A 22,893-nucleotide genomic window follows, 5' to 3' on the forward strand; every position below is an offset into this window, starting at 1 on the left:
GGGAGACAGGAATGAGGCACTGCTGGGTCTCAGGTCTCCAGGGAGAGAAGCAAAGAAACAGCTTCAGGGTTATGGTCAGCAGTCCCTATGTTATGTTTCCGGGAAAAATGACAGGCTTCTTTTCTGGGGTAAGTGGTTGAACCACTTGTTTATCAGGCTTCCAGACACTTCCCAGTATAAGAACTTGTGTTCAATAGTTTGTCTATTTTTTAACTGCTGTGACTGGTAATTTCTTTGCCAGGACAGACACCAATACATGGGTGTTGAACTCTCAAAATGTCTAGTGCCCTAAGGTCTGGAACAGACTTGAAGGAAGAGAAGTAGTCTCTCCTGTGTTCTCAGTACTGCTGGGCTGTGTGGATGGGAGAGAAGTCTAACTTGGGGTGGGGTAGGAGGAAGAGCCTGGAGCTAGGAGGCTGGTCAGGGAGATTGGCATTGCACACTGGCACAATTACAATTCAAGAGAGAGGGATGTGAAGTTGAGCTAGAAGGACAGATTTCTTAGCCTGGCCTTCACTCTGCTGTCATGTACATAGCTGCTGCTGCACAACTTGCTGGTAAAATGAGTCAGGGTTATGGCAGGGTGTCTCATACCCTCCTGACAGTGTTGGTTCCTATAAAAATTGATGATATACTCATGCTGCTCCCACTTGTCCCTTTAGCAAAAAGGTGGCAAAGGTCTGTGGGTTGGATCTAAAAGTGCTAACCCTCCTCCTGCTGACCCATGCAGGTTTCATTATGATGCCATAATAGAATTTCTGAGAGTTTTTTTCACCATTACTGATACTTAAAAAAACAGAGAAAAAGTTACACTCAGTGTATTTATTCTGCATTATAGCTACTAAGGTTTTAAAGATAAGGGAATATCAGAATTAACATTGCTGGTGTGTACATTGATCCTTCAGTTACATGGCCTTTGCATATGGATCAAGCACATGCAGCAAAGTGTGGACTCTAGGGGATGCATTAATAACTTTACTAAATACTAATAAAGAGGAAAAGGGGTGAACCTCAGTCAGGAGAGAGTATAATTGCAGGAAAAAGTTGTTAAATCTACAGGGACTCTTGATCTGCTCACTGATATCTCAGCATGAGCTGTGTTTTTGCAGCTCATGGGTTGTCCAGTAACCACATCAGCTTTGGTAACTACAGCTGCACTGTAATGGTTGTCTTGAAGAATGGGAGAGTTTCTTCCTGTCTGCCTTCAGTACACACAAGTGGTTTGTACCAAATCACAGAGGAGGCCTGCAGCTAAACTTGGGTTTTCCTGGTTCCTTGACTGGTGTCTTCCTTTCTATAAGCTTCTTCCTTTTCAACATGGAGACCTACTTTTTCTTTCATTCATATTTAATATCTCTGTGGCAAATAACTTAGCTGTTTACATGGGGTGGTACAGAAGTATTTATTATATTTTTAGCAGTCTGTAATGTAATTTTTACCAGATGAAAAAAATGAGAGGGAGAGCCAGCAGACATCCAATACATGCTTTGCAGGCTGGAGGTGGAGGATTGGGAAGCTCAACTGAGACAATGCAAAGGTTGCTAAACAGAAACACATACTATCAAGCTGGAAATGCATTCATGAGCAGACCTGTAGTTAATATCATTCAAATAATGAGTAAACTCTTCCATTGAGTAGTAAGCTTTGGGTTAAATCCCTTTTAGGTCCAAAGATGTTTTGTTCAGAGATCTGCATAGGAGGGTATGTGCTTGTAAAGTGTTTGCCATGCTGTGGAGATAGACATAACCTTCACATGTGCTTGGACAAACTGACTAAGTAAGCTATGGTTAGTCAAGGATAAAGCACTGTATTTTTCATTCAAAAAAACATAGTTTCATTTTAATAATCTATAATGCTAATAAGGCACTAGGAAATTTGTGATATATTGTGTAAACATAGTAAAGTATTGGGAAAACTCACGTTCACTAGAGATTGGCTATTAAATATTTTCAGTGAAGTGAAACAGCTCAAGGCTGCCAAAAATGACCCAACTGGCAGATTAATAAACTGAGGATTCACACTCTTAATTTGTAAATATAGATAGTAAAGCTCAGAAGTGGAGTCATTAATAGACCTTATCTGTCAGTAAACTTTTTTTTTCACATGTAGAAGTAGTGTCTTTAAAACAAATTCTTCTAAGAAGAGGTCAACAATGTAACATTTGTACTGTTATTCCAAAATATTCTCAGTTGGAAAAAAGAGCTTTTAGAACTGGTTATCAAACTGATTCTCTTAACAATTATGGAAAATTTTGCTTGCCCTAAAATCTGTCTTACCCCAAAACTCAAAGTAGACCTTACAATAGGTGTTATGAAACCGAAGCACCAAAGAGAGGTTGTATCTTGAATGTGATAGATCAATGCCAACATTGAAATATTCCAAATTTCTTCAATTTTATTTTTTCAGTGGATCTGATTTTGCATATTCAAACTTTGTTAGTCTCACCATTCTCCTGAATATTGTGAACTCTCATTTTTTCTTTTTCCCACAACCAAAATGCTGCCTCCTCTAGCAAAATCCATGGTGTTACCCCATCATTTCTGTTTTGTTTAGCTGGGGATTTGGGAAAAAAAAAAACAATCAAATACATCCTCTTAATAGATCTGCATAGAGATTACAATCCAGGGAAACTCTCTGTACAAAAATAGCATTTTTCTTCTGTTTGTGCATTGCCAAGCACACTGAGGTCCTGGTTTATGATTTCAACTAAAACAGTACAATTATTCAAAGTAGTAATGTAGGCCTACTGAATTGAATGATGAAGATCATTTGATTTCAACTTGGAGAGCATGTCCTGGCCCTTCCCATGGACCAGGGCCTTGTTGTATGAGCTGCTGTAGTTAGGGAAATAACTGTGTTCTGTCTTTCTGTACAAACAGGGCATCAGGCCCACTGGTTTAAAGATACTAGATATTTTTAAACTGCCATGAAAAACAAGGCAAGGGTTTGTGTTGTTAGGAAGAACTTCAAAATGTGCCCAAATTTCAGCATAATCCTTTTCAGAGTAATAAATTTGGAATTGAGGAGACACCCCCCCCAAGTTAAGAATGCGTATTTAAAAAAAAAAAATGAGAGAAGGACAGCCTTTTCAGCCTTTCTTTCCCTGGATGGCAGTTATCCAAGTGAGACATCCCACCAAAATCACTGGAACTGCTCACAGGAGTATGGGTTAACCCATGCAGCTCTGAGTGTCTCGTTTATTACTTCAATGTCATATTTACTTAAATTGATGCACTTTGGTATTCAATCCACTATTTATGAGGGTTGCTTTGCAATTTTACATTTATCTCAATTTTGACAATGCAGGTATAAATATCACTTATGCTTTTGTTTAGAATTGCTTTTAATTTGAACAAAGTTGGATTACTTTAAACAAAAGGAATTAGGAATCTTTCTTTTAAAAGCAGAAAAAAACCCACACAGGCACTTTGAATGTAAAAGGAACCTATGCAGAGAAAGCAGAATTCTTTTTGCATTAACAGCACAATTTTCTTTATTTCACATTGTGTAAGTAAGAATAGAGTTACCAGAATGTACACCAGCTCTGTACAAGAAATAAAAATAAATTAGTAAGTGTATAATAGAATGAATATTGTTATTAACTACAGATAAGGTTTTCATAGTGCTTCTCTGACATATGGAGAAATGCCTGAGAACTTACGGAGTGGAGAGAGAAAGAAACAGAAGAGGGGAAAAAATACATGCAAAGCCACTTGGGTAGAGTTATGCAAATAACCTTATCAGGGCAGCAAAAGGCTTCTCCACCATGCCTGCCAATTAGGAAATAGCAGCTATGGACGTACTCAGCTCCCTCTTAGGAGATGCAGCTTTAGCCTGCGATGTTGGCAACCATACTGTGAAAGGAAATTAAAAATTATCTCCTCTTTTATGTCTTTTTAAGAGGTTGGCAGAGATATTAAATGAATCCTGAACAGGATAAGCACCCTGATGGTATTCCAGTACCATTTTTTACAATTTCATATGGGTTCTAGCAAGCAAAGGGAGCAAAGAAACCACTAGGCTTTGAAAGGGGTACAGAAATAGTCCCAGATTTCTTTGAAGGCACTGGTGTCCCTCCATCCTGACTCCCATTCTGAAGTGAGAAGGGAAGAAGAAACTCTTCCTGCTGTTCAGCCCAAGTCAGCCTGCCTGGTCAAGGTGTGTTGCTCTCTTTGATTAAATACACTCTCACAGCTGGTTGAGCCAAAGGGAAACACAGGAAAGCAGCATCTGATCTTACACAGATTTTTCCAAACACCAAAGTGTGTCAAGATTTATAAAGTGTTTTGGTATGTAACACAAATGGAAGCCGTTAGGTTCAAAATTAGCAATATGAGCCTTCTGATGTTCTGAGAAACTTTTCTCTCCGTTTTAGTGCCTTGCATACTACTCTTAGCACTGCAGCTAAATTTTTAAGATTACCAATTACCACTGATTTTCACAGGAGATGCAGACATGCTTTCCAAGCCAGTATTTTCAAAACCTTGGGCAGGCATTAACTAGTCACTTGCTTAACATTCAGCTGGGTGAATTAAATTAATGGTCAATACGACATGTTCATGAGGATTTTTCATAGCTGGGGTTTGACTCTGCCTCAGTTGTCCAGAGGCAGACAGAGGTTATGGTCAGATGAATGGGTTGGCTGAAGTGTTAACTCTGGATTGGGTGCACACCCTGAGAGTGCATCCAGTGTGTTAATGCTGCTTTATTGAAGTCACTGCTTCCCAGGCTTAAAAGATAACCACATGAGTAGCATTACTTAAGCAAGAAGGCAAAGACTGAAAAAAACAGTGTGATCTTTCTGCCATGCAAAAAGAAGAACCCAAATGATTTTGTCTTCCTCCCCTTATCCCCATAGTTAGAGAGAGAATGTCCTGAGGAACTGGATTTAGTGGAGATTAACAGAGTCATCAGAAATGTGTGTGCATTGGTGCTCCCAGGCTGTGGGACCTGCCAGACCACTGGGGAAGCTGCAGGGAGAGGCATTCCTCAGTACCCAGCGTAAGCTCTGAGCCTTGAAGATCCTTCGTGTTGCATGGAGATGGAGGCTGTGCAAAAAAAATTTAAAAAATTAACTCAATCAGTGATCTGAATTTGAGAAAGAACTAGAAATTGTGATGCAGAGGAACTGTGCTCCTGTCCCTCCCAGTCAGGGCCAACGCTGCATCTGCCTCTCTGGGCAGTACAGTCTGGGCACTGTGTTCACGTGTGTGTCTTTGACAAAAACAAAACAACAGAAAAGGAACTATGTCTTGCTAAATGCAGGTGCTTTGTGTGCAGCTTTGCGCTAAGTCCTCTGCTGATTTGGTCTCTAGTGTGAAAATCCCTTCTCTGGATACGAAACTGAAGAGGCAGAAAGATGCACAGATACACAGAAAAGTGCTGGCATGCACCGTTTTGGACTCTGGCCTTAGGAATGTGTGTCTAAATCTGTTCTTCTAGATCCCATCTTCGTTTGGTTTTCAAAACTTCTTTCCTTAAGAGCTAGTTCCTATGTGGAGTTTTAATGCTGCTTACTGAGAACAACTCGTTTCTCAGTATTTCTCCAGGTTAGCAACTGTTATAATTGCTGCAGGGATGCCGTTTAGCAGTGAATGGGAGGCAGTGAAGTGACAGTTGTTCTGCATGCCAGCCCTTCTCTTACACACAGAGGCTCACTTAGAGTTCTGCAAGAGAAGGGGGAAAGGCGGAGTAACAGTGCTGTGATTTTTTTTTTGTACAGTGCATGCTGCTCACTCCTTGTTTTCTTTCTGATAACACCAAGGTATTTATATGCAAACAAAAGGTCCTCTTGTCGACTCAGCCTCCCCCTCCTCCTCCTATCTGATTCTGTCAGCAGAGTTGCAAAAGCATGACCGTGAGTGCTAAATGAATAAGGTTGAGGTTGGACTGAAAAAAAAAAGTCTCTTCTTCACATAATGTGCACACCTCAGGGGTAGTGGGGGGGGGGAGAAGTGAAAATCTAGAAAAACTTCAAAATCAGGCATCACAAAACGCTTTCTTAAAAATTAATCACAGTCCTTTCTTTTGAGAATTAATCTTCAAGGGAAGTAGTGTTTCCAGGACCTAAATTAACTAATTTGTTCATAGCAGGGAAGAGACAATATTGAACAGTATCAACCTAAAAATTGCCCATTCAAACTGCGTCAGAGAAAGATATAAGAAAGAAATACTGTAATTTATTAAGGAATAAGCCAGCTCACAAATAAGCCTTTTTCTGAATGTCCATTGTTTGGTTATCCAAACACCTGAATAACAAGAGTTTAAATCTTTTCTGAAATTGCATTCATGTCCTCAGAAGCTCTGCATGGTGTCAAACACGTGTGTGTTTTCATGAACACACAGCATTTGACTCCATATGCTCTATGTTTATAATCTACCAGAGTGGTGTGAGACATCTAGAGTTTGCAGATTTTTTCAGGGCTTCACAGGAAAATTTTTGGCACTTTACATTCCCTAATGTCATTTTCTGTGAAATTGCTGAAGAAGGCTTCTCCCACTCCTCAAATTAACAATGTTCCCATGTCTGCATTTCTGCACCATGCTGTCAGGGCTAAACCGGTTAACCCCAGTCATGTGGGGAAAAGAACAAATCAAAATCACATTAATAAGCAAAGCATTTTAGAAAAGTGGTTTTGCACTTGCAACTTGTTAAGAAGAAAGGAAAGACCTGGGAATGTCAACTTGCTTTGCACTAATGTGCATCTATTAGCTTAGTAATTTCTGTAATGTAGGAATTATAAAAACAGGGAAAAGCTAAGGCAACCTGAAAAGTTAAGTTAGAAGGTATCTCTTCTACAAAACATAGTTCATTATCCTTCCCTCATGTTCATGTTTGCTTCCTACAGTCTTACTTCTCCAGTCTTTCTACTCACTCTGCTCCCTGCTGTCTCCTGCTCATAGGCATGCACACTTTGATCTGGAGCCTGAGAGGCTTATAAACTGTGCAGTCCTGTTGCAATCTTGATTTTACTCCTGTGCTCTGTTTACCAAGAAATCTCCCTTACTCTGATCTAATACTGAACAGCATTTCCAAAAATTGCTATTGCTGCTACGGTTGGCAAAAACAGCTTTCATGGGTACTTATTTGTGACACAGTGAGTTTAACTAAAGAGAGGGTGTCCAGGCAAGTGTTTCCTAGTAGGATAGAGTATATTGCATCAGAGATGCTCAACTTCAGACAAGTCCAGGCACAAGAACAGTAGGTCCAAATGATGGATTTTAAAAATGGCATTCCGGCTTTTGAAAGTTGGGTGTGAGTCAGTCTTCCCAGGAGAGCAAAAACCTGAGATGATTTGGAAGTTACGATACAAAAGAATGAAGGAAAACTAGTTTGGACTTGGTAAATCAAGCACGTCTTGAAACATTGGAAGAATGGAAGAGAAATTACTTCACAGAGACACTCATTGTGATTGTCTGAGGTTTTGTGAATGGAAGTGGTGCATGAACAGACAGACCTATAAATCTGGATTTCTGCAACAGATAAGATATCCTTCAGAGAGTTGACTGAAATTTGCCAATATACTGGGGAGCACTACTATGAAAATTTTAATTAAACAACTTGGTGAAAAAGTATTTCAACTCCATTTTCACAATATCTACACAATCAAGTGTATGGGGATTCCAATAGATTCAGTTAGTTCCTGGGGGGACCAGCATTGTATGCACACCATCATGTTGTCACTTTTCTTGTACATTGAATCCCTTCCCTCTCCTGTCTGTTTGTATTGTAATGTCCTCCAGGCAGGGAATTCTCCATATTCAGTGTTTTATACTACCTGGCACATCTCTGAGCCCTGTAAAGAAACCATTAGATGTTACTAAGTATTTCTGTCACAGGTGGTATCATTTGATTTTCTTTCCCAATACTTATTTAGGTTGCTACACCTTACCCCTTCAAAAGAGATGGCACTGTTAGTGGGACTGAGAGGGGTAAGTTTCTCACTCCTCCCTGATGTCACAGCTCCACAGCCAATCCCAGCTCAGCTCTGGGACTCACAGCTGCAGCACACAGTGCCACTCTGAAAAGACGGGGTCCCCTTTCCCCTTGCACATTTGCAGTAGTTCGTTTGCGACAGCAAGCACAGGGATGACCATCCTTCCTGTGGAAAAGGAAGGGTGGAAAAGACAGAAATCCTGAAGATAGCTTCACTGCTGGTGAGGTCACCAGGTGTACTTGCACAATAGGTTTAAATGGTATTAAGAATTGTGAATCTGTGATGATTCCAGTTACCCATCATTCCTAGGTAGGCAGTCTCTCCCACTGCACCTTTAGCATGGCAAGAAACCGAAAAAGCAGGATGAGAAAGAACCTCCATGTGATTTATCTCATCCATTTGTTTTCCTTTTCATTCAAAGCTTGATCCTTTACTGGAACTGTGTAGGTAAATTATTTGCCTCTATTGACATTGCAGTAGTTTTTACGGCCCTGGAAGCAACCTTTTCTCAGTGACATCATCAAGATTAAACTCAAGTAATATAGCAAGCCCATGCATTATTTTCCAGTGACATGACATGTTCTATAACAATACTAGCTGAAGCATTTTCTCCCTTCTCTGTTACCACATCCACCTGTTACCCTTTTTGCAATTTGCCACCTCCCTGCCAGTTGTGTTGACCTACCTGTTAGAGCAGTTGTGCTCATAATCTGCTCAGAAAGCTGATCTGGCAGAAACCAACGTACAAATGTACTTAAATATCTCTCTCACGAAGATCACAGCATAGCTCCTCCACCAATTGCACTGGCACATCAAAGTGATGGCCAGAAAACATTACGAAGTCAGCACTGTCATGGAACACTACATGTTGTCCAAGCTGTTGCCTAGAATGAGCTAGTTTGAAGGACACAATAGTCATTGCAAACATCCCAGCACCAAAATAGAAATTATCATCTTTGTTCTAGCTCCTTCATACCAGACAGAATAAGAGAAAGGGATTCCAATACACCCAGTTCAGGAGAGGGGCTATCTCCTTCAAGCACAGTACTCCAACAAGACACCTCTGAAGCCAGAGAGGAGAAACTAGAAGTGTGTATTTCTGAGATCTGAGGTTGTCATGGAGAGGTAGCCATAGGTCACACAAGTGTGTATCTGCACAGCAGTCAGAGTTGTCTTGGTTTCACAGCTGACCAAGAGTTGGCTGAAGCCATAGTACTGTCAGACCTCAGCATGAGCTAGCTACTGTGCTGAACATGCAGCTTATGCCCATGTTGTGTTTGGCACCTCAGGGAGTTAGTTCAGATGGCATCCTAGGGATGACTTCAAGTGCTTCAGCCATGCCTCTGACTGCAGGGTGCCACATGTCTTTGAGACACACAGCACAACATCCTAGCTACAATCTGACAAGGATTTGACACGATTTTGCATGCTGTACCAATTAATAAATTTCATTTATTATTACTCGAACAGTATTTTCAAGTGGTCCTAAATAGAAGCAGTAGCGCCTCAACTTCATGAGACTTGCATAGAAATAATAAGCCACTTTTTTGGGGGGCCCCAGTATGAGAAGTTAGTGGGTATGCTGACTAGCTTCAGAGCAAGCAGGAGTTAAATGCTGGAGAGGAAGCAATTCTCAAGGCTGCAGCAAAGATAATCATCATAATTTATCATCTGATAATCAGAGAGCACACTCTTAATTTGTTCTCATTATCAATGTATTTCAAGCACAAGTACCTTAGTACAAGAGGCCTTTCTGTGCACAAGTTGCACTGGAAAGCTAAAGGGTTCCATATGAATGTAATGCAGTTACTTCTTCTCCTGCATGGGTGATGTGTTGTAGTGCGGTTTGGAGTCCATCTCAGCGTCCTCCTTGTCTCCCAAATGTGGAAAAGGACACCCAGTATCTAAAGCTGTTGTTTTAAGCACTTGACCTTTCTCGAACAGCAGTGTGTTCTTGGAGAAATGACTGACAGTTTATAAAAGCTGTAGGGATTTGGTTCATTAAGGAACCATCAAGAAATGAAGCTAAATCTGGAGTTTTTAATCATGTCAGGACTCTGGTTTGCAGCATCTTGGGAACAAGAAATGTCTGCAGCATTCTAAGAGTGAGCTTTTACCTTTAAAGATGTGGTTCAGAACTAAACATGCTATACAGTCTGCAAAGTTGTAATTTGCACTGTTTCCATCAGTAATTTAATGTTTAATGTCACCTGAAGGCAAGTCTTCACATAAAGCTCAGAAGAACTTGTATGCTGGTGGATTGCAATGGCTGTTATAGCCCTCCTGCATTAGGACTCTGAAGGAGAATGCATGCATAAGCAAGAGGTCCAAAAGCAAAACCAGCTTTTGGACCAACAGTAGAAGTATGCCATACTTTTACCATGTGCTGTTGGTAAATTTTTGTCTACAGTGATTTGCTTAATGGTTACAGGCAAAGTAAGCCATGATTCTGGCTGTGGTGCCAAAATCTGCAAGTACAACTGCAGCTCACAAGTGTTGGAGCCCCAGTGCAGAGGAAGCCAACAGACAACATCTTGCTGTTACGGCATAGACTGTTCTGTAGTGGAGCTGGCCTCACATTCCCTGGAAACAGCCTGGAAAACATGCCCTTTGTATACATACTCCCCCCTCCCCAGCTCTCACAGTCACAGTTGAGTTAGGAAACAAAGTCCCAGCCAAAATTCCTTATTGGAAAGGGACCCGACTGCTTCAGGATGTGAGCCTCTGAGAACAAAATTTCCTTGTAAGAAAAAGGCAGCTTCTTAATATGGAGGATTACAGTGTCTTGCAGTTGTTGGTGGTGTTTTGTTGATATGTGAAACTGAGATTTCAGAACTTTTCCACTTGATTCAGCTGTACAAAAAGGATTTACTAATCTCTCTCTTACAAAACGGTAGGATCTCTCCAAGTTTGCAGCCACTGGAAGATTGAGGTGACGTAGCTGATGGTAGGTTAAAGTGATAAATTGCTAAAAGTAACCATCTTAATTTTAGGCGGGTATATTCACTGCAGCTACCAACTCTTTCTTCAGGTTTTCACATCTTTCAGGGACGTTGATCAGGTGCCTAAAACCTGAGCTTTCAGTTCCATCACCAGTATTAGTGCTACGTCCTGTTAGCACGGTAATAATCTGAGCACCCCGCTCCACTGTACGACAGTTAGGCAGCAGGTAGGTCAAGGCTACCGAGATCAATTTATTTCTAATTACTTACAAATCTTTAACACCCCAGCCAGGGAGCAAGGCCATATTGGGTTAAAAGAAAGAAACAGCACGTATTGACCATACATTCTAATATAGAGTTGGGTTGTTTACCTTTAAATTAGTGTTGCTGAGATGCATCAAATAATTGATACAGAGAGCGGGAAGGAAAAGTGGATGTTAAGAATGTAAAGATGCTCTGCATTTGGCAAGTTGTAAAGAGGAGCAGAATAGAGTTCCTGAATTCAATCCCTCTTATAAGAGATTTAGTGTATGGGCAGGCATTCAGTGACTTTGTTCCTCACATCTATAAAACAGATATAACAATCTAATCTGTTTGCAATTGAAAGGCACTGTGTAATGTAAATGTACAAGTATTACTAATAGTAAGTATCAGCAGTGGCCATAACCAATACAGAAAAACCATAAAGAATGTTTATTAGACCTGATTTTTTGACCTGGAGTAAGACAGATTGATTTGAAACAATAATGAGTTGCTGAGAAGAAAATTGAAGTTTTTATAATCCTTTGACTTCTACTGGCAAAACTGTTTTCTTCTGGCAGCACTGTCTTTTGAGCTAGCTACTCTATGACACTGTCAGGGCTCAGCTACTTTTGTTTTGGATATAGTTTTTGCACATACAAGGAAATACACAACAGAAGACATTTCTTTCAGCTCCTTTTGGAATGGCACAGTAGGAAAGCAATGTCTACTCCATGGACAACAGCCAAAAATTGGTTGAGAAGTCAGCAGTGGATTAAGACTATAACTGGGAGCAGATTGAAACCAACATTTCCCCATTCCCCATTCCACTGCCACTGCTTGTGTTGCACAAACTGCTCTGGTAGGAATATCAGTCACCTACCTTCTGCCTCCTGGCACAGCACGGAGCAAAGAGAGGGGTCATCTGCGAGTTCTTTCCTGTGTGCAGCAAATGTGGTGGCAGCTAAGTGTCTGCAGTGGCCAGATGCCATTATGCTGTCCATGGCTCTCTGAACTGCTGTTACACTCTGGCCTTCTCTGAATGTGGTACCCAGATGCAAATGCCAGCCTTCACTGTGCCCTGGAAGTAGACCTCTTTTGAGGCTTCTATGAAAGTTTTGCAAACAACATGAGAGGAAGCTGGAGCTGTTTGCAGAGTTCTTGAAAGCTCTTGGACGTAGCTCATGGAATAAGTGCCTAAAAAACCTGCTGGTCATTTCTTCACCTCTGTGGTTGCTTGCTTCTTTGGTAGTTTTTCCCTTTCAGAACCTCAAACCCTGACCACTTCAACAAACATACCAGCACTATTACCCAGACTGGTTTGTCCTGTCCTGTGTATTCTTTTATCAGGCTGCCTGTCAGCAGCAGGTAGACTGCTCCAGCATTATAACATTTTCTGACTGATCCCAAAATGGGGCAGCTCGGAGAGGATGGAGGGTTACATCCTAACGTCCACTCATTCTATAGGCTAGTTCTGTATGATTCAGTGCAAACAGAAGGGGAACAAGCAGCTGCTATAGGTCAAATACAGATCTCAGAAGAAATTCAGCACAGATCGCCACATGAAATCACTGGGGTTGCACTAGAGGCTTTATTCTGACATCAGCTACAACTCCAAGGACTTCAGGAATTGATCAGCAGTGTTCAGGGACTTTTCTGACTTGCTAGAGTGGGGGGTCTTAGGCATAGCTGAGTAATTTTGTCTGAGAGAGGTACTTCAGTTACTAACCTGTCTCTGCAACTAAAAGGGTTCGGCTATAGAATGAGAAGGAATATGTTCTTCATTTTAAATTCTGTAGTGTGTGGCCTTTCCTCCCTCCTTTACTATTAACACAGACTTCAGATTTTTAGGGTTTTGTACAGGTGACTTCATCTGCCATCATTAATCAGTGAGCTGTCCCAGCCCAGCAAGCTAATTTAAAGTCATACTTGTGCATTTGATCAGCAAATGCAAACCATGTGTAATGTCAGCAGGTGATGGAACACGGGATTTTCTCTTCAGTTCCAGAAAGGGCCATAGTTGCTTCCAGGAAGCTGAGCTTGGCACTGGGTGTGGGCAATTGAAAAGATTTATTTCCCTGGATGAGAGCTTAGAGCCATTCTAATCAAGCATTTTCCAGTCAATATGTTTCTTACAGACTTTCCAATGGCTGCATTAGGAAAGCAATTTTATTTATTTTATGACCCTGAAGCCCCAAGGGGTTCGGGTGTGTCAGCTTTTCAGGGTCTGTGTACAGACAGTGAAAGGGGAAGGGCTAGGTCACAGGGCAGCACACCCTAGCAAAGTCAGCATGGCAGAAACCCAGCACAGAGCTTCACTTTGTTTCTGCAGATGTCTGCATACATGAAGGCCTCAGGAGCGAGCACAGAGCATTACCTGCACTTTTGCTCTACCTCTAATACCCTGTTCAACAGGATACCAGGAGAAAAAAGCTTATGTCTTTTATTTCAGATTACTACTGAATAAGCTGTTTCACCCTCTGTTCCTAGCAGTGTAGGAGGCTTCCAAAGCCTTTTCATTATGGTTACAGGCAGTTTCAGACCTTTTCAAAGGACATGCAAGCCTTACTTATGGTCTCTCTTCCTGCCCATCACACAACTCCTCTGTTCCCTATCTAATAATCTGTTCCTCAACAAGACCCTTAAAGGTGCATTTTCAGGTGCTGCTGTGCATTTCCCTTGTACCAGTTTGTACTCACTTCCCAAATAATTCTCTCTGAGGATTAGCCAGGATTAACCTTTTCTTCATTTTCTACCTTTGCTTATCTCTGAGGACCACTGCAGAAGCAGTGGCTATTCATTGCTGCTGGGTTGCAGGTATTGCCTCATCCTATATAGAGAGCTGGCTCTGCAGTACCTGAGTCAAGTGGCACCTGCTGGAAGGAACAAGTGGTCAGGCACATCACTGCACACCAGACCTCTGTCCCCTACTCCTAACAGCAAGTGCACAGACCACCAGCGATACAGCGTTTATCCTGTGGCAGGGCTACATCTTCCACCTGTATGCCAACGCAAGAGCAGTCCCAGGAGGCACTTACTTACACTGTCCATCTGCATGGGAACATGCCATAGCTTTCTGTCACCCATTTCCCTCCTCTGAGGAATTAGAAAAGCTTCCTGAGAAAGCAAGATCCTTAACCTTCCCGCCTTTACCTTCCACAGCGGTGAGAGTTCTGAAGAGCTGATGAGCACCCTGTGGGTTGGAGCCTGCCAGTGCTGGGCACTATGGGGAAGGCACTTGTGGTAAGAGATCGGTGCAGCAGCTCCAGCAGAGAATTGCTGCTTCAGGAGGACCTCAGTGCCCAGCTTGGCCTTAAATTTGAAACGGCCTTCAGCACTGAGCTCAGCACAGCCCTTTTCAGGGAACAGCATGTCATGGATTGTTCTGTCAGGTTCGAGCATGATACCAGAACAGGGTCCCTGGCAGCAACAATCAGTATCTCTGAATAGGGAACCAGAGAGCAGCAGACCCAGCACCACAGGAATATTGAACCATAGTCATTTGAAGAAGCTGTGCAGCATTTTGCACTTTAAAAGCATTTCAGAGTTAACTGGCAAAGCCCCATGACAATTCTTTGCATTTTGGTAGACCAGCTTTTCAAACAAAGATATGAGAGACAAAGGGACTTTTAAAAGGTGCTCTGGGAAAAGGATTTAAATCTAATCATATGGGGTTTTTTTTTCAGACTGTGTTGCCTTTACACAGAAATGAAGAAAAAACACAACCTCTTGCCCCACTCCTGCTTGACATACACCATCATACTCAGAGCTACATATTATGCTTTATAGGACATGGGAAAATTTTGTTAATCGGTAACAAAAAAGAGAGCATCAGTTCCTAAAGAGTTAGTTGGTAGCAGACTTTCAAGTCTTCTGAACTTCTCCATCATCATTTTCCCACTAATGGCTCAAAGTACTGTGCTACAGACAGAACTGGCCTCCTTCATGCTGCCAGTGATGATGCGTCTGTCCCTGGGTATTCAGAAACCAGCTGCTGATTTGCATACACTGTCCCTTTTGCTGTTTGCCCAACCATGCTAAGTAGTTTTTGGCGTGGGAGTGCGAACAATTCTGTCTGCCCTGCAGAAAGAAGGAATAAATGAGAGGTCTGTCTTTACTCCCTTCTCATATCATCATCCTGCCTGCCAGGCAGCCAGGCGTGAGGGTGGAGAGACTCGCTGAAGAGGAACAAAAAGTTGATGACATTTACTACGAATGGTGCTTCCATCACGCATGCTGTCATGTAGCTGTGTCCTCATATCGAAACTAAAACAGAACAGCAGCTCTCAGTGGTTCTCTACATCACATTTTACATTGGATTTGTGCCTTCAGATTGTTCCAAAATGAGTCAAGGTGAAAAGAGCCTGTGGTACATTATAGTTCACATTTTAGATGTATCTGTTACGTGCACTGTACATAGCAACTCATACTGTAAAATACATACCTTGTCTTCCCAACCAAAGAAGGAGATGCTGAATATGAGTGCTTTGCAAGGTTCAAGGTTGGCTACATCTCTTCAAAAAACAAAGTTGTAACCCCACCAAAACTCTGTGGTCAGATGCAAATATTGCTGGCTGTGTAGTTCAGTGTGCAGAAGGTTATACTAGGTGAGCAGAGCGCTCCTCTTGTTCATGCCTCTGTCACTTGGTGTAAGTGCTAAACATGTTTACTGGCTACTTCAAAGTGTAAATTGCCTCATCAGCTCCTCTCCATTGTACTTGGATTTGCTGCTTGGGAATAGAAAGGAATGAAGTATGGATTACTTCTGCACTCCAGATGGTTACCAGCTTGTGCCCTTCAGCATGAGAATTGATCATTCCCACCATTTATAAGGTAGCTAGTGTAACAGGTGTTAGAAACAGGATTTCAGGTGAGGAATATGCCACAGAAGTAGATAATCTCTTAAGACACCGGTGCACCAGCCTGCGGCATTAGAAAGGTGAGCACGAATTTTGCTCCCTGTTTAATACATATGAAGCTGTCGGCTTATAAACATGTCAATAAGTTACTGCATTTTACTCTGCTGGAGGTGGTGCTTGGAAACGGACAGAAGACAGAAAATGCACTGAATCTCACAGAGCCAGATTTAGATGGGTTACACACCTTTGTCTAACTTGCTTTCAGCTATTGAGTTCAAGGAGGTTTTGTTGTTTATTTTTACACTATAGATGGGAATGCTTCCAGATTTCAACCAGCAGAGCAATGCCAGAGATGGGAGCGGAGACAGGTCTGACTCTCAGGTCAAAATTCACCCTGTGAAGTCCTTGGCAATGCTGGCCACCAAGAGGGCAGGCTGGGAGAAGGGCAGCTTCCCCTGTATCTGATCTGCACCTACTGAAAGCAGCACAACCTTCACACTGATTTCAACAGTCAGTTCACCAGGCAAAATTCTGCCCTCATTTTGCAACACAGCTCTCATTTTCCCCATTTCATTCTGCTTGGTAAATATCTTTGTTAGTTGAAGACACTGCTGTTAGCTTTTGCAGAGAATAAAGCTAGAGAGATAAAAAGAGCCCATTTTCCTCCACTGTGTGCATGAGACTAAAAGAGAAGATGGAGAGGGGAAAATAAGAAACAGCGTCCAAAGAAGAAAAATAGTGTGAGCGGGATTAAGTTTTCTTTCATGGGCAGTACAGGAAACCATTTTCAGGACCTACTGATAGCAATGTACACTGTGCTGTAAAATCCCTTCAAGCTGCAAAGCCAACCTTCTTATGACCTTGTTTTCACACAACCAAGTAGTTTTTTTTAAGAAAGGTCCAAGAAGGTGGCATTACAAGTTCAGCAGATGCTGTACTGCACATGAAGGAATTATTTTTTGAATGACAGTTTCTGAAGAACTTTTAGTAACACTGGTGTACACCCCTAGAAAAGCCTCCTGTGACTGAACTGGTTCAGCCTCACAAAACAAATGGGCATGCAGTGGGGACATGTTTTTGAGAAACTAACTTCCCAGGAAAGCAGCAGTGCAGGAAGGGAGGGAAACAGAAGAAAAAGCAATCCATCTAGGAAAAAGCAGTTAACTTCTTTTATAGCACCTTATGTCTTCCACACAATGTAATTATTTAATTACGGTGTCACGTCCCGGATGGAGAGATATGGCTCATCCACCCACTCATTTTAGTGACAGCCAAACTGAATTAGACTGGCTGCTTGCTGATTCTTAGTAATTTCAAGCCAAGTGGTCCGAGGTCATATTTTACTTTTCTCACAAGCTTCAGCGATGCTGCTGAAACCCAGCAGAGACCTGATTTGCAGTGTGAAGCGTTGGGTCTCTTTCAGAGTTGCCAGCACAGCTCGTGGCTTGTCCCAGTCTAACTTACCTGGCTGCTCTGGGTCTAGCACCTCTCTTTTAACACGGTACTTTTGCATTAGTTGGACGGATGGCAAAAGTACATTGTCACCAGCACATAGGAAATGTTGATCTGTGTTTGTACAGGGAGTGGTTTATTTATTACGTTGATGTATATATAAGGGAGCGCACACCTCATGTGAAGTTATCATACAACTCTGTCCTTGTCAACCTGATTTTCCCAGTGATGTTTTCTTTTGTTTCATACCTCATCTTGTGAAATGCACATCAGAAGTCTGGTTAGATTTCTACACGACAGTTCTCCTTTGGGCAATTTATGACTTGCGTGGCATGGCAAAGAGGGAGGCAAAAGAAACCACACAAGAGCATTTCAAGCACTCCTCAGATGGTCTTTTAAAACCCTTTTGTATGTTGTAGTCTGGCTGCATCATGTCTTACTTCTTTCTCTTTTAGCTACAGTCAATGTGCATGCTGCCTAGCAGCAGCCTAGGGTCTGGAGTGTATTTTCTGCAGGAATAGCTCTGTATTCAGCAAAAGATGAACCTCATTCTGGGATTTCAGATGATGGTTTCCATGTCTCTGAGCAAATCTGCACCTCACCTCAGTTCAGGCTCTTCAGAAAGAAAGGTCCTACAGAAAGCTCTGACCCAAATAAGCAGACCCTAATTCATAGGGGAAATAGAATTAAAATATTTCAAAAATAAATAATTTCTACTACTTGTTTCTGTGTGGCACATAATACAGTGCAGTTGAAAGCCAGAGGAAATTCTTGCTACTGCCATGCAGAGGTCCCTTCCTTAGGTCAGCTCTGATCCTTTCTCAGGCATGATCTCAATTCCTTTTCTGACAGAGGTTCAGTTCTGTATGCAGCTGTGATTCTGGGACTTTCCGAAGCCATTGTTTGGGAATCTGGCATAGCAGAAGAATGCAATTCACTGCATGTTACCTCTTGCTAAAACAGAAAAAAAGAGTTGCCTATCTGTTAAAGAAGTAAAAACCAAACCAAAACAGGAGTGGTACAACTCTCCCAGGTTTCTTTTAGTGTTTGGTAGGAAGAGGGTAATCAGATCTCAGAGAATGGTGTGCCAGGAAGGAAGTTTCTTCCCATGTGCAGCATACAATCAGCCAGGTGCAATACAAGGAAGGGAGGTTCATCTTCCTCTGAAGCATAAGGTACTAGCTTCTGCCAGAGTCTGTGTACCCGAGATCTGATCACATACAGTAAATTTTATGTTCCTATGCACAGTGGGTAAGCTTTGTAGCAAGTCAAACAATGAGTCATCTCACCAGGGGAAAAAAAAGAGAAAGCTTTTATCACCCAGTGGATTGGAGATAATCTCTCTAGTTGGGTAGTTTCCTTCTATCAGGGGAAGGAAACTATTTAAATTTGTCTGGAGAACAGATATTGAATTGTCTTACCTCCAAAGCTTCTCTGCCTGGGCCCAATAAAGACAAAATTTTGATGGTAACTTTGCTGGGCCCCTGTGAGTAAACACAATAGCCTAGGCTCTATCTGCTGTACGAGCTGGCTGGGAGAAAGGGAGTGCCAGATTCTCCTCGACACCCTGGAAAATCTGTGCCCAAACCAATAGATATCCCTGCTATTTTGCCATAAAATTATATATCCCCTTCTATGGACAGAGTTACATTGCTAATATTTTATACAGGAAACACAGTGCTAAAGGTACCACAGTCTCGTACTGGTTTTCCTCTGTAGTGTGGGAATAGCATCTGCTAATGTGATGGCATCTGGAGGAGGAGTGGGCCTGTCTGAATACACCTCTCTCAACCATACATGGACTGATAATGGCTTACAGACACACTGTTACAGAGGCTGTGTTAAGCAGCCCTTCCTTACAGACCCCAGCCACCTATAGGGAAGTCACAGCTCTTTTGCATCTGACAACTTCTTGTTATTTTTCATCCATAAATTTACAAGGGGTGTGAAGAGAGAGCACACCTCTCTTCCATGTAAGGATACACACCAAGGATGGATGGGGCCAAGGACTTTGCCTGCTGCCTGCTCTGCACATTACAAGGAGCAGTTGGAGGAAAACCCCACTGCACAGTGGAAATCTGAAATTAAATAATTTCTTAGGAGCTTTTTTTCAGGATGCTGAGGCAGTTCTTGTTTCACAGTATGTCACAGATAAACCAAGGTGCCTAAGCTAATGAAGTATTTCACAGTCCAGCGCTTAGAGTAATTCTGCATCAATACGACATTCCTCTCCTACACTTTCCCCTGAGACTTTGTACATTATGGTGTGGGAGGAAAGGGGGGTTCACTGACACTTACCCACATTCCTCTGCCTTGCCTCAATTTGGTAACACAATCACGGTCTCTTCCTGCCACAGGTTTGCAGCCCGTTTACTGGAGCAGGGAGGATGTGGCACAGTGGCTCAGGTGGGCGGAGAAGGAGTTTTCCTTGAGGCCGATTGAGAGCAACACTTTCGAGATGAATGGCAAGGCTCTGCTGCTCCTGACCAAAGAGGACTTCCGATACAGGTCTCCTCATTCGGGTGAGAATTTTTTACAGAAGCTGTGATTGAAAAGAGAGAGGAAGCTGCAACAAAAGCTGAACAGGGTCATAGGAGGAAACGGTCGCCTTTATTGGAGTAGACTGGGAAAGGGAGGGGAGACAGAGGACGGGGACACTTGTATGAGGCAAGGACAAAAAGGACAGAGAGGGAATGAAATCTTGATACACCTGAGTTGTCGGCATATTTGAGCGCGAATCCAAATTCAAACCTCCAACCTGTTTATTAGGTGAAACTCCCTGCAGAGCTCCCAGAAAGCAAGCTTCTCTGGCAGCATTTTGTGACTTCCAGCTCTTCCCTGTAAAGGCTTATCTGTTCACAGACCCAACTACAGCAGCAAGTTAATCAAGTTAATCTTTAAGCAGCCCGTATTAGCATTTTGCCTCACAGTTAACTTGGCTGAGGTGCTGCTAAAAGCAACTGCAAAACTCCTCCCTTGGGGACTTTGCCTCTATTTAACAGCCCCTGTGGGTTTTGCCTTACTTTACCATATTCTCTCATGTGCTGGAATCCAGCCCAAGGCACAGCACAGACAGATGTGTGAATCAGTCCTGCCTATTGCTCAAATTATGTCTTCACTTACTCACAAAGAAGATTTAGAAATGTGCATGTTGCCTGCCTGTATTTATATCCCCTGCAGTCTGTCTGCTCCAGTTTTACAGTCAGAGTAAGCATCTACCCTCCTTTGTCAGGGGTGTTTAACTAAATATGAGTTGTGAGCTTTTTTTTGTGACCATACAAGGTACTCCTGTTAAATATAAAGGCTTGTAATTCAATCACCATAGGTGATCAAAGAGCTTGGACCAAGCGGTGACAGAATTGCTGTGAGGAGGCTTCTAGTGCAAGGCTCACTAGGTGCTGAAGTACAGCTGATGCTGCTTGGATCCAGCTGATAATTAAGCTGTGGCAGTAATTCTGCACCAGCCTGCTTGGTGACTCTCCCCAGCCATCCTCCTGCAGAATCTGCCTCACAAATTGTTGCTTATATGTAGTGTATATGAAGTTTTTTAAGCATGTGCTTATTTTGTATGGAAGAAGAGGCCAAACATTAGCGCCTGTTGTCAGTGAGAACTGATGCCAAGAAATGTCTTTTTTTTTTTTTTTAATTCTGGTACTCCACTTGGAATCATTTTTCTAAAAAATTAGCCCTGCTTAAAGCAAAAGGAGTGTTGAATGCAGGGATGTGGGTGAGGACTGCAAGGGACACCTTTATGTATATTGTGTGCAACTCCCCTTACTATACTTTCCTACGTGGAAGTTATGAAGGTATATTCCCCTTTTTGTGTTGTGAGGGCACTTGAAATAAGCAGGATTGAAAATGTTTGTAGGCTAGAAATAAAGTGTTCCCAGGGAAAAGCCTCTGACTTGGAAAGTCTTACTTTATGCAGAAGGTTAAGCAGTTTTTACCTAAATTTAGAATGAAATAACCAAACTAAAGGCCTCCTCCCTTGCATTTTCTCTCTTTCTTCTCTCCGTGTGTTCCCCATAATAAACCTTGATAATAAACCTTGTAGAGGATATCTGAGTAAGTCCTTAAAAATTTAGATGACTGTAGGTAGGACATTACCTCAGTATTTGCCAGAAATTAACTGTCTATGAAATTTAAGAACTGTGAAATAATGTTTGCCATAGAGGCATTAAGTTTTCCAGGACTGAAGCTAAATGAAAGTTGTATTGTTTCCACTCATGGTTAAACCAAGAGAACCTCATCCACTGCACACAGTCCAAGCAATAAAATGGGCTCACAGCCCCACAGATGTTCTGTTCAGGCTGGCCAGGGAAGGGGGACAGCAGAGGAGGGAGAGAATGAAAAATGCTTTTCACCATCTTAGCTAGCATTACTACACCTGGGTGATGCAGAAGTGTAACTGTTTTGTTAGCTAAAAGAAAGACAGACAACTTTATGGACATTTTCACTAGTCTGTCAGGCCAAATCAAAAGAGGTACAAATTTGCTATCTTATTGCTTGGACTGTTACAGCGCTAGTTATGATTATGCCACTATTGTATTCAATTATGGAAAGTATGTGGTAAAATCACTTTTTAGACTGCCATGTAACTGGGTTCTTGAGGCTTTGTTTTTAATTGAATTTTCAGGTATTGCAATCACCTTTTAAAAATGCCCTAAAGTCACTGCTGAGACACTAAAAGCAGCCAAGATGTTAAAAATAAAGGAAGCCGAACTATGGAAAGCAGTATGGCTTTAACTGTTTCACACCAAGCAACTAAACTTGTCCACAAATAGAATATTGGCAGTTTATAGAGACAAGGAACAAATGATGCGCAGCTTACAATCTTGTAGAAACAACTGCTAAAAAAATCCCCACATGCTTGAGATAACTTTCCCAGAAAATCTGTTTTCTTAAGTGAAACCCAAGTTCCTTTTCAGTTAATATGTTATTGCTGCAACCTGTTCCTCTGTAATATGAGCAGTGACAAACAGAAGAGAGCAAGCAGAATTAAAAGTCAAGAGACTTCCTACCCTGTGATGTACATTTTCACTTTGAAATGTTCAACCAGTTACACCAGACAAAATGTGTAAGTACCTATGTGTTTTATGTAGATGTTGTTGGAAGAAGAGCATCAACACACGATGTGGTTTATAAAAGTCACAAAATAAGCAGTTAGTGCATTGGTCTCCTAGATATTGTGGTGGTCTGTTTCATTGAGGAAAGACAAAACAGTTACGATGCCAGGGAATGTTTTTCTCCTGTTTTGCCACAGTCACACACAGAGGTGTGATGTACCTTTTTTTCCTTTCAGAGAAGAACGTTGCAAAGCAGTGAAATGTAGGATTTTACTGCAAGCATTTTTAGGTCTGAAAATAGCACCCAAGAGGCATGACTTCATGCATCAGATGGCTAAATGAGTCTTCTCATCAGTCATGTACATTTTTGTTTCCTTTTTCCTGCTGTTTATCTTTC

At 41.9% G+C, this 22,893-nt stretch overlaps 1 protein-coding gene and 1 long non-coding RNA gene across 7 annotated transcripts in view; one reads left to right on the forward strand and one right to left on the reverse strand.

Annotated features, from left to right (window-relative positions):
- The window catches only part of ETV6 (ETS variant transcription factor 6), a 131,040-nt gene that overhangs the window by 81,372 nt on the left and 26,775 nt on the right, over window positions 1-22,893 (forward strand). For all 6 annotated transcript variants that reach the window (XM_051772605.1, XM_051772606.1, XM_051772607.1 and 3 more), the window contains one exon: window positions 19,788-19,952. In XM_051772605.1, the coding sequence (XP_051628565.1) occupies window positions 19,788-19,952 (165 nt within the window). The remainder of the gene's footprint in view (window positions 1-19,787; window positions 19,953-22,893) is intronic.
- LOC127463316 (uncharacterized) lies at window positions 394-22,889 on the reverse strand. Its single transcript, XR_007900779.1, has 3 exons — window positions 20,189-22,889; window positions 19,729-19,972; window positions 394-15,199 (listed from the first exon to the last, which is right to left on the reverse strand). It is a non-coding gene; the product is annotated as an uncharacterized LOC127463316 (long non-coding RNA).

This window comes from Manacus candei, unplaced genomic scaffold (assembly GCF_025592945.1).
Source record: "Manacus candei isolate 608988 ecotype Guabito, Panama unplaced genomic scaffold, ASM2559294v1 h1tg000153l, whole genome shotgun sequence".
NCBI classification, from domain to species: domain Eukaryota; kingdom Metazoa; phylum Chordata; class Aves; order Passeriformes; family Pipridae; genus Manacus; species Manacus candei.